General features: G+C 41.4%; 1 protein-coding gene across 1 annotated transcript in view; it reads left to right on the top strand.

The window, feature by feature from the left end:
- The window catches only part of LOC114484283 (transcriptional regulator QRICH1), a 36,211-nt gene that overhangs the window by 7,256 nt on the left and 16,614 nt on the right, over nt 1–12,341 (top strand). The window contains exon 2 of the mRNA XM_028479497.1: nt 4,758–5,087. Within this exon, the coding sequence (XP_028335298.1) occupies nt 4,779–5,087 (309 nt within the window). The 5' untranslated portion in view covers nt 4,758–4,778. The remainder of the gene's footprint in view (nt 1–4,757; nt 5,088–12,341) is intronic.

Here is a 12,341-nt window from a genome sequence, read left to right as displayed (position 1 = left end):
AAGAGATGTGGGGACATATGTATATGTATAACTGATTCACTTTGTTATAAAGCAGAAACTAACACACCATTGCAAAGCAATTATACTCCAATAAAGATGTTAAAAAAAATAAAATAAAAGTAGTACTTAAAACTGGGAGTTAGTTAATTCAGGGAAGCACAAACAGTTATTTTGAAATATTTAGGTAGATTTTTAAAAGTCAATTAAATTGTGGTTTTTCTATTGGAACATATGAAGCCTTCTTTTAATAGAGCAGGATTTTCCCTCTATTTATGGTTCACTTACATTCTTAATTTGGAGAAAGCGGTTTAAAATTTTAGAGAGGAATTTTAAACATTTAACATTTAATTTAAACATTAACAATCTGAACTGTGCTATGAGAAAAAAATGAGAGTTGTCTTGCAATCTTTCACAATTTTTGGCCACTTATAAAACCCTCTCCTTCCTAAAAAAAAAAAAAAAAAAGAACCAGAGGTCACAGCATACTTAGCTGTTTTTTGTTTTTTTTTTTAAATAATTTATTTATTTATTTATTTATTTTTGGCTGTGTTGGGTCTTTGTTTCTGTGCACGGGCTTTCTCTAGTTGCGGTGTGTGGGGGCTACTCTTTGTTGCGGTGCGTGGGCTTCTCATTGTTGTGTCTTGTTGCGGAGCATGGGCTCTAGGCGCGCACGTTTCAGTAGTTGTGGCACGTGGGCTCAGTAGTTGTGGCTTGCGGGCTCTAGAGCGCAGGCTCAGTAGTTGTGGCTCACGGGCTTAGTTGCTCCATGGCATGTGGGATCTTCCCGGGCCAGGGCTCGAACCTGTGTCCCTTGCACTGGCAGGCAGATTCTTAACCACTGTGCCACCAGGGAAGCCCCTACTTAGCTGTTTTTACTTTTCATTTTATACCTTGCTATATTATTTGAGCAGTTTTTCTAAGAAAGTAGATGTGTTACTTTTACCCTCCCCACCAAAAAAAACAAAGATAACCCCCGCTCTCCCCCCCAAAAAAACTAGGTGGAATTCTACACTGAAAACTGAAGAAAGCTTGTTTCTAGGAAGAAAAATTGGTATAATTCTGCTTTGTACTTTTTTTTTTTTTTTTTTTTTTTTTTTGTGGTATGCGGGCCTCCCTCTGTTGTGGCCTCTCCCGTTGCGGAGCACAGGCTCCGGACGCGCAGGCTCAGCGGCCATGGCTCACGGGCCCAGCCGCTCCGCGGCATGTGGGATCTTCCCAGACGGGGCGCGAACCCGGTTCCCCTGCATCGGCGGGCAGACGCGCAACCACTGTGCCACCAGGGAAGCCCCTGCTTTGTACTTAATATCAGACTTCAGATGAGGCTTAAGCCTCTTTGATTACTGAAACTTAAAAGAGCGAAGGGAAATAAGGTCACTAGCAAGAGTCTGTGGACTGCCTTTACCGAGTAATATTTGTGTGAAGGTTTTCTGGTTCTGTAAACTTAACTTTCAGTGTTTCTTTGTATTTGTGCTTGGTCATATTTATCTTCTCCCAGATTTGAAGCAGAAAAAGTTTTTGGTTTTTTTTTTTGCATGATTCTTTATACTTTTTAAAAAATTGCTTTGATACAGTAGCTACGATTCTAGCACAGACAAAATTCAAGCAATCTCTTAAGTATTTTACATGAATGCAACTAATTATTGAAGAAAATTAATTTGGGGAAGTGTAAATTTCAGTTGCCCTCTGCTGTTCTTCTATAATGGAGGTGAAAAACTGAAATATGCGCCAACATGGTAGAGAACTGGTTAATGGTTGTTCACACAATCTTTCCTTTGTCCCTTATGAGCAGAAGGGTTTATGTAATTGGATATTAGAATCACATATTGTGAACTTTGTAATATTAGTGGGTCTCTATTATGAGGGATGCTTCCTTAAGAGGGGAATTTCAATTGTGATGCTGTTATCAGAGGGAAGCTTTGACACATTCTGTGCCAATGTGGTTAGTGACTGTTTGTGGGTCACCTATGCTGGAGTGGCCTGCTCTGAGTATGAAGTGCTTGTCCTTGATGCTCCTCCTACTCTGTGTGCCATGGATATCATTGATAGCTTAATCTTGAAGTCTCATAGAAGACCTTCTAATTTTCTGTCCTGAGAAAGATAACTGAGAGCCTCTGCAACGGAGAGAAGGGAGAACTGGGCAAGGGAGATGGTTAGAAGAGAGGTGACAAAGGGACAAATAAGTGTTAAATTTCCAAAGACAAGAGGCCATCAGCAGCAGCTTCACCTTGCACTCACTCCCCTGACCTGTACTTGCCGTTCTCTGTACTCTTTTGTGCTTGGGGTTTCCTAAGAGGTGGAGGCTTTCCTGAGAGTAGTGGTCTAGGCATTTTAGACAGGATAAGGTATAAGTAGTATTCTTTATTTATGGAGAAATATATTTACAATATATTATGGGCATCATAATAACAGGCTTATTGCTGGGTCTATTCTGTTTGAAAGTACCTGAATATAATTTGTATACTATACTTAAACAACCTCCCACAGAAATATTGCCGGTGTCAGTAAATTAATAGCAGTAAGGATCATATTTTTCCTTTAGTCTCTTGCCCTGGGTATATAGGGCTTTTTTCCCCCCCAAGGTATAGGTTAACCATTTACTAGGGAAAAGCATAACATTTTATGGTTGTAAGGTATAGATGTTACAGTAACAGAGTCATAATCCTTTTTGTTCCACATTGAATTCCAAGTGCAACAGATATATACAAAGTACCTACATGTATCCGCCATTGAGAGAGGACCAGGACACAGTCCTGTCTACTAGAGTTTAGAGCCAGGTGGAAGATATATGATTACCCACAAACCTTATATCTGTTAACAGAAGACAACATCTGGGCAGTGAAAGAGAGACTGATATTTCTAGTCTGATGGCTCAAGGAAACAAATCACTTTTCTAGACATTTGAGATTGAGAGTCTTTTTTTGGCAAAGAGATTCACTTGGTTTGTGTTACTTTCATATCCTGCCATTGCTTTTGTCCTGGAGGTGGTACTGGTCAAGAGAGTATGGTATGAAAGCAGCAGTGACAGGGCACTCAGCAGTTCATGGATAGATTGCATGGTTGTCTCCCAGGTGATTGAGAGCTACTATCCACCCTTGCAGATTAATTCTTTAAAAAAAATTTTATTTTATTTTTTATTTATCTTTTTTCGGCTGTGTTGCGTCTTCATTGCTGCGCGTGGGCTTTCTCTAGTTGCGGCTAGCGGGGGCTATTCTTCGTTGCGGTGCACGGGCTTCTCATTGCACTGGCTTCTCGTTGTGGAGCACGGGCTCTAGGCACAGGGGCTTCAGTAGTTGCAGCACGTGGGCTCAGTAGTTGTAGCTCTCAGGCTCTAGAGCGCAGGCTCAGTAGTTGTGGCGCATGGGCTTATTTGCTCCAAGGCATGTGGGATCTTCCCGGACCAGGGCTCGAACCCCTGTCCCCTGCATTAGCAGGCGGATCCTTAACCACTGTGCCCAGGGAAGTCCCCAGATTAATTCTTAAGGTAAATACCCTGATGAAAAACTTGCAGAATTGATTTCTGAAGTGACCTAGTTATTTAAGGTACTATTCAATTTTCTCCCCCCACTTACTTTAATAGAATTCGTTAATAATTGTGTGGCACTGTATATATGTCAGGTACTTTTCTAAGTGCTTTACATATATTTAATTCTCAAGTCAACTTTTTGACGTAAATGCTATTTTAATTCCTATTTTATAGACAAAACTAAAGTTAACTGACTTGTCCAGGGTAACACAGCAAAGGAGAGTTCCTGCTGGGTTTTTTGTTTTTTTTTTAAATAAATTTTTTTATTTATTTTTATTTTTGGCTGCGTTGGGTCTTTGTTGCTGCGTGCCGGCTTTCTCTAGTTGCGGCAAGTGGGGGCTACTCTTTGTTGTGGTGCACGGGCTTCTCATTGCGGTGGCTTCCCTTGTTGTGGAGCACAGGCTCCAGGCGCGCGGGCTTCAGTAGTTGTGGCACACGGGCTTCAGTAGTTGTGCCTCACGGGCTCTAGAGTGCAGGCTCAGCAGCTGTGGCTCACGGGCTTAGTTGCTCCGCGGCATGTGGGATCTTCCCAGACCAGGGCTCGAACCTGTGTCTCCTGCATTGGCAAGCAGATTCTTAACCCACTGTGCCACCAGGGAAGCCCTCGAGCTGGGTTTTAAACCCAGGAAGGCTGGCTCCAAAATCCATGCTTTTAACCAGTAAGCTATGCAGCAAAAGAATGTGAGCAGTATACAGCAAAATGGGATTTTTGGTGTTTCTGGTGGGAAATGAACACATCCCTTGTCTCCAGGGTCTTGACACAGCTAGGTGGCATACGTGTCCCTTCACTGTAAAACATAGTTGGCAGTGGAAATAGAACATGTTGGTAGGAATCCTGGCTCCTACCTTCCTTGGTAGTCCTCTCTGATGGTCACAGAGCAGTGTTGCATGTGACTTTTGTTGTCCAGTGCTTGGCTCTGCAGAGAAGATGGGATTGGCCTAGTGCTGGGTGGAGAGTGTATTTGCAGCCCGTTTCATCCAGTACTGTGACACATGCTTTTGTTTTTTGTTTTCAGTGTGATAGTTTGATTTAAGAAATGTTTATGGAAACAATTTTCAGATGCCATTAACTGAAAAAAAAAATAAGGTTATTTAATAAAATCTTACTTTGGATTCCAGATATATACAGCTGCCCTGAATATTCCACACTGATGCAAGAGTGATTGCTCTGTGCGTTTCAGTATGTTAAAACAGTGGCATAGTTTTGACTTCTGTCCATTTATTTTATTTCTAGGAACCCTAAGGACTCTGCAATATGAATAATTCTCTGGAGAACACCATCTCCTTTGAAGAGTACATCCGAGTGAAGGCGCGGTCTGTCCCGCAACACAGGATGAAGGAATTTCTGGACTCGCTAGCCTCTAAGGGGCCAGAAGCCCTTCAGGAGTTCCAGCAGACGGCCACCACTACCATGGTGTACCAACAGGGTGGGAACTGCATTTACACAGACAGCACCGAAGTGGCCGGGTCTTTGCTTGAACTTGCCTGTCCAGTCACCACCAGTGTTCAGCCACAAACCCAGCAAGAACAGCAGATCCAGGTTCAACAGCCACAGCAGGTTCAGGTAAAAGGGAAATAAATGTTGAGGTGCATCCTGTTGAATAGACTTTATCTGTCATAAGGGTTTTGGTTAGTAGAGCATCACGTCTATATACAGATGTCGGAGATTATTTTCACCAAGGGGAATATTCTGGTTTTTTTGAAACATTTTATCTTACTTACACAAGGGCGTTCATAGTTAACATAGACTAAAAATATTTGCATCTACTGTAAACTTAAGAGGCTACAGATACTTGCCATTTGCTTTGGTGAACTGAACAGTATAGAAATTAAGAGGTCTTTTGGGACTGGATTTGGATGTGTCACACTTTTTGTGACTGAAGCTCCTCTTCTGTGTGTGTCACCCTGAGCAGATCAAGAACATAGGAGGGCTAGTCTTAGCTCATTACTAAAAGCATGGTATTTGGAACTTTTTTTTTTAAATGGAAAGGCTCTTATTCATGTAGTTGTATGGTTCCATGACTCAACGTCACCTGTAAATTTCTAGGCCTGCATTTGATAATTTATAAGCCTCAAGAAATAATGCTAATTGATAATGTGCTTACTGAAAGAGGAGAAACTTAATACATTTGCCGAGAAGGTAAGTTTTCCTCTTTAGGGGTCCTTATGTGAAACTAAAACTCTCCTACAGTTACAAATGCTGCTTTCTTGCTACTGTCTATTGTGGTTGCATTTCACTTTGCCCTCCATGACTTCCACCAAGAGAATAGGAAAGGGAGTAGAACATGATGGAGAGGCAAGAGTGTGAAGAGGTGTGTTTGGTGAGATAGAAGGTTTTGACCCTTAGCAATGTAGATGAGTATATTGGAAGGACCTGGGCTTTGGAGTTGCATTCCTGGGTTTAAATTTGACCTGACTTCTTATTTGTTGATATTTTCTTCATCTTTTTAGTGCTAGTTTTTTCATCTGTCAGTAGGGATAATACTGTTTAGTGAGACTGAATGAGATAACAAGAAAGTATCTGGCACATGGAGGGATGCAGTTGTTTATTCCAGTCTCTATAAGGAAGGAAGGGTACAAGAAAGGTAAAAAGAGAAGGCTTGACTTTTCAGTTGAAGAAATTATTCTGTTTTTTTTACCGCTTGGATCTTCTTTTTCGTAAGATTAAAATAGTTTGGGATTTGAGTTTAAAGTGTTTTTTGAGACTTTACGTTCAAGATAGCTAATTGAGATCACCTATTAGTATCATCATTTTTCCCAAACCCCTTGTAAATGGAAGAAGAAATAATAAATCCATGAGATAGGTTCAATATGGTAGACTCATAAGAACACATATTTTCCCATCCTCAGTGACTGAAAAGATACTTAAAAATTTTTTTTTCTAGCAGTGCTGGGGAAAAAAATGCCATCAAAAAACCCACTAAATCTTAACCTTTAAAAATTGTGAATCACTATATTGTACACCTGTAACTTATAAAATTGTACAGCAACTAAACTTCACTAAAAATAATAAATAGGGAATGATTTTTTTTTTTTTTTTTTTTTTTTTTTTTTTTTCGGACCCAGGCGCTCCGCGGCATGTGGGATCTTCCCGGACCGGGGCCCGAACCCGTGTCCCCTGCATTGGCAGGCAGACTCTCAACCACTGCGCCACCAGGGAAGCCCGAGATACAACTTTACATAAGACTTCGGAAAAACATTTCCTGAGCGACAGAAAATATGGACCTAGCAGTTACAAAATTATTTTATACACGTGTTGTTTCTTGATCTGTTTTATAGGTCTGTATATTCTTTCTTTAAAGGTATAATTTTTTTAAAAAATTTATTTTTGGCTGCATTGGGTCTTCGTTGCTGCATGTGGGCTTTCTCTAGTTGCGGTGAGTGGGGGCTCCTCTTCCTTGCGGTGCGCAGGCTTCTCATTGCAGTGGCTTGTCTTGTGGAGCACGGGCTGTAGGGCATGCAGGTTTCAGTAGTTTTGGTGCGCGGGCTCTAGAGCGCAGGCTCAGTAGTTGTGGCGCACGGGCTTAGTTGCTCCGTGGCATGTGGGATCTTCCCGGACCAGGGCTCGAACCCATGTCCCCTGCATTGGCAGACGGATTCTTAACCACTGCGCCACCAGGGAAGCCCTAAAGGTATAATTTTTGAAACTAAAAATAGCACATGAGGTATGAGGAGGTTAACTCATCTTCTGATAGCTAGCGTTTGCACCCAAGCTGTTTTAACTCGAGCCTGTGCTCCTAACTAGTGTTTCTAATACACAAGGAACTTACAAAATAGGAAAAAAAAATGATCTAGTGTAAAAATGAACAAAGGATATAAATAGATAGTTCATGGGGGAGGAAATACAGATTGTGCTAGTAAGTATGTCAAAAGATGCTTCATGCTTCTGGTGATTATGGAAGTGTAAGTTTTTAAAATGAAATATGTTTTATTTATTAGATAGGAAAGCAGTTATAAAGATTTCACCCAGGGTAGCAAGTGTATAAGAGGATAAATTAGTGTGATTTTCTTGAGAGTGAATTTGGCAATACTTGTCAAATGTTTAAATGTGCGTACCTTTGGCCTTGCATTTGTGTTCACAGATAAATGTGTATATAAGGATATTCACTGCCGCATTGCTTATAGTAGTAACACTGGAAACAAGTCACTCTTTCAGTAAGGGAAATGGCAAATAATGATACAACTGTAGTATATTGTCACGTGCAGCCAGAAGAAGGAGATAGATCTATGTATATTGACAGAGCAGGATGTTTAACAGATTATACAGTGTCAGAACCAGTTTAGTATCACTGGCTTTTAACATATGTAGAATGTAGTGGTCCTTAAGTAGTAGTAATAAAGCCCAAAACAGTAATTGGGCGGGGTAGTGGGGTACTAAGGAGGAGTGCTTGAATTTTTTTTTTATTAAATATGAACTACTTTTGTAATTAAAAAAAAAGTGTTGCTTGGGAATATTTTGCTTTGAACTTGTATAGGACAATGATTCTTAACCTTTTTTCCCCTATCCCAGACATCTCCATGTGTTTGTGTTTATGTATGAAGCCCTTTGCTAGATGTTTAGGTACAGCATTGAACAAGACAGAAAGCTCCCTGACCTTGTGGAACATACATTATAGCTGGGAGGGGTTAGATGGTATATAAGATTTTTTAAAATCTTGTTATATAGTGATAAATGCAAAGGAGAAAAACAAAGCAGATGGGGGTGGCCAGGATAAGCCTTAATATACTGGTGACTTTTGAGTTAAGACCAAAGAGAGCTGGTGAATGAGCCATATGGTTATCTGAGGAAAGAGCATTCCAAATCAGAAAGCCCTAAGGTGGGAGCCCGCTTATTTGAAAAACGGCAGAATGGCTGTGTAACTAGAGTGCACTGAGTGAAAGGATGAGACTAGAGAGGTGACGTGTACACTGAAATATGGAGCTGAACAGACCTGCCTTCTCAATTCAAATGTTAAAAGGCTCTTTGGCCCATAGTATTGTGTTTCAACCTAACCCTTTTGATAAGAATGTAAAATTATGCCTATATTAATGTTATTTGAAATTTCAAAACAATTTATTACCTTGAGGGCAGAGAGTTTTCTAAGTTGCTTTTTAAAAAAATTGCGGTAAAATTAGATTTCTTTTTTAAAACCATCTGTCACCATCCCAGAGAGTTTGTTCTGTCCCCAAGAATTTCTCATCTTTTTAGCCTAGAAGCAGCCACATAGCTTGTTAGATTTGACAAAGTAATAATATCCTTAGAACAGTGTTAGTGAATTGATGGGAGACAAAGGTCTGTGTCAAAAGTTAATTAGAGTAGCTGTCTGAATAAAACTCACTGTGTCCGTTTACTCTCTGCTACTACCACATTCACACTTTTGGCCCCCAAATGTGTGTTTTTTCCCCCACAATGACCTATTCTTCACACCAGCTGGCTGGCCTATAATTCAGTTCAGTTCTGACACTATCTGCTTGGAGTTAGCATCAGATCCCCGCAAGTTAAGGGATCAGTTTCACAAGACTGCCCCCCACTTCCGACACTAGTTGCAAGTCCCAGGTTATCTCACCTGTACTTCTGACTAACTGGCTGTGGTTGTCACTACCCCTCCTTGGGTTTGATGATTTGCCAGAACAGCTCACAGAACTCAGGGAAACACATTTACCAGTTAATTATATAATTAAGGAAATGATAAAGGATACGGTTGAACAACCAGATAAAGAGATATATGGGGCGAGGTTCTGAAGGGTCGTGAACACAGGAGCCTCTGTCCTCATGGAGTTGGGGTGTACCACCCTCCCAGCACGTGAATGTATTCACCAACCCAGGAACTCCCTAAACCCCAAACTTTCGGGATTTTTATGGAGGCTACATCATATAGGTATGATCGATTAGGAACTCAATTTCTAACCCTTCTTCCCACTCCAGAGAATGGAGGGTGGGGCTGAAAGTACCAAGTTTCTAATTATGGCTTGGTGTTTGAGGTGACCAACCCTCATCCAGGAGCCCACCAAAGTTGCCTCATTAGAAAATAATATGGTCCTAGCATTTATGTTATCACTTAGGAAATTACAAAGGTCTTAAGAGCTCAGATCAAGAATCAGAGAAAAGACCAAAAATTATACTACAGTATCACAGTAGTATATGTTTATTTAAGATAGGGAGGCACTTTCTTAAGGCAAAAGGAAGAGCTGTCATGTAAATACCTTCACAGTTTGTACAATACCAGGAAGGCCTAAGTTTCCTGTTGTTGATAGGTCTCCCTGAGCTAGGTGAAGGTGGTTCATTTGGAACTTCACTTTCAAGAGCCCTCTTGAGTTGGATACTTCCTAAAGCATCCACATGGAGTTAAATGTGTGTGCCAGAGAGAAGACTCTCTGATGGTGAATTCTAGGAGTCTGGTTTCACGTAGCACCCATAGAGTTTCTTGTTTCTTCTCTGTACTTCTATAGGGCAGGAACTGAGGCTTCATACAAGGCTGGTTGGTCAGTCTGGTCCTGCTAAGTGAAGGATGCTTTGGTGAAGGAGATTTCTCAGCACTTGATTCTTTTGTTGCTAGAAGTAAAGATCTCAAGCCTTCAGTGGATCAAAGTACAATTCTTCCTCATTTGTCATCCCAACTTCTGTCCCTCTTCCTCTTTTTGCTGTTGCACATTCCCTCTGTGCTGGGGCAGTCAGTCCCTAACGTCTCACCTCAGTGTAGAATTGCTGAGAGTGAGGAAGGAGGTAATCAAGAGCCAGACTGCCCTTAGACAAACATGAGTTCGATCTGCCTCTGATTCTTTAGATATATGGTTATAGACAAGTGACTTAACCACTTTGAGTCCGTTTCCTTATCTACATCATGGAAATAAAAGAATTTATATTGTAGTTACTTTGAGGATTCCATAAAATGCTAAGTCCTAAGTACATTGCCTGGCACGTAGTAAGCCCTCAATAAATAAATAATAGCCACTGTTGTTTTCTTCTTCCTCTCCTTCTCCTCATTAGTGCCATTCCTACCTAGGGCCCCAGTTGCTTTTCAAACATTTGAAAAGTAAGTATCCAGACAAATATCTAGAACAAGTATTCCTACTGTGTTGGCAGTTTGCCATTTTTGCTTTTTGTTTGTTTTTTTTTTTTTAAACAATGTTACAGGTGCAGTTCAGATCTCTGACCCCTCTGTACATCTTTCTCTCCCAAGGTAAATACTATTTTAAAGTTTTCAACTTGTTTTGATATCTTTTGTATCCATCTGAGTTTTGGTTTTTAGAGAATGTGTCTTGGAGGCTGCACAGCCAGGAACAGGACTCAGGTCACATTGCTAGCCTGCCTTGGCAAAGACCTTCAGCCACACCCCTGGGCACAGGTCCTTGTCCTACCATAGTCTCTCATTGGGATTTATGCCATCCTGTTCCATTTCTGCCGCAATCTTCCACTCTCACCAGAAAATGGAGGTTGTGGTTCCTGCTGCCTCATGTTGCTCCATTTTGAGTCCAGATTTCATGCAGTGTGTCTAATTTGGGAAGCCTTGCTCACACGCCTGCACTCTAGCTGCAGGAGAGGTTGGGACAGTGATTCCAGCTTCTGCCTTGGGGAGGCAGAAGTCATAATGTGGTGTGTTCTGCAAACAAGGGTTTGCAGCCAAAAACAGGACTGAAATCAGCTATTCTCTCACTGGCACTTTGTGGGCTGATTGGGGTCCTGATCATTACTTCAGATTGGTAGACTGTTTATTGCTGCCTTTTCTGGCCCTTCATGTCCAGTCTTTTTTTTTTTTTTAATTTTATTGAAGTATAGTTAATTTACAATGTGTTAATTTCTGCTGTATAGCAGAGTGACTCAGTTATACATACATATATTCTTATTCTTTTTTTTTTTGGCTGCATTGGGTCTTCGTTGCCGTGTGCTGGCTTTCTCTAGTTACGGTGAGCGGGGGCTACTCTTCGTTGCAGCGCACAGGCTTCTCATTCTGGTGGCTTCTCTTGTTGCGGAGCATGGGCTCTAGACGTGTGGGCTCAGTAGTTGTGGCTCGCGGGCTCTAGAACGCAGGCTCAGCTCAGCGATCGAACCTGTGTCCCCTGCATTGACAGGCGGATTCTTAACCACTGCACCACCAGGGAAGTTCCCGTATTTTTTTCCATTATGGTTTGTCACAGAATATTGAAGATAGTTCCCTGTGCTGTACAGTAGGACCTTGTTGTTTACCCGTCCTATATGTAATAGTTTATATCTGCTAATCCCGAACTCCCAATACTTCCCCCTCCCACCCCTCCTCCCCCTTGGCAACCACAGTCTGTTCTCTATGTCTGTGAGTCTGCTTCTGTTTTGTAGATAGGTTCCTTTGTGTCATACTTTAGATTCCACATGTAAGTGCTATATATTGTGTTTGTCTTCCTCTTTCTTGATTTACTTCCCTTAGTATGGTAATCTCTAGTCCATCCATGTTGCTGCAGATGGCATTATTTCATTCTTTTTAATGGCTGAGTAGTATTCCATTTTGTGTGTGGGGTGTGTGTGTGTGTGTATACACACCACAGCTTTTTTATCCATTTATCTTTCAGTGGACACGTCCAGTCTTCTACCCATGTTTAAATCTCTTCCCTCACAATATCTACATTCATTTGTATAATAAGAGTTTGGTAAATGTTTGATAGTTGGATAAAGATTTTACCATTTTCAGAAAAGCTTTTTTTTTTTTTTTTTTTTTTTTTTGTGGTATGCGGGCCTCTCACTGTTGTGGCCTCTCCCGTTGTGGAGCACAGGCTCCGGACGCAGGCTCAGCGGCCATGGCTCACGGGCCCAGCCGCTCCGCGGCATGTGGGATCTTCCCGGACCGGGGCACGAACCCGTGTCCCCTGC

The sequence above is a fragment of the Physeter macrocephalus genome, chromosome 18, assembly GCF_002837175.3.
Source record: "Physeter macrocephalus isolate SW-GA chromosome 18, ASM283717v5, whole genome shotgun sequence".
In the NCBI taxonomy this organism is placed as follows: domain Eukaryota; kingdom Metazoa; phylum Chordata; class Mammalia; order Artiodactyla; family Physeteridae; genus Physeter; species Physeter macrocephalus.
Note: the sequence above shows the minus strand (reverse complement) of the source record. Positions and strands in the feature narration are given on the sequence as shown.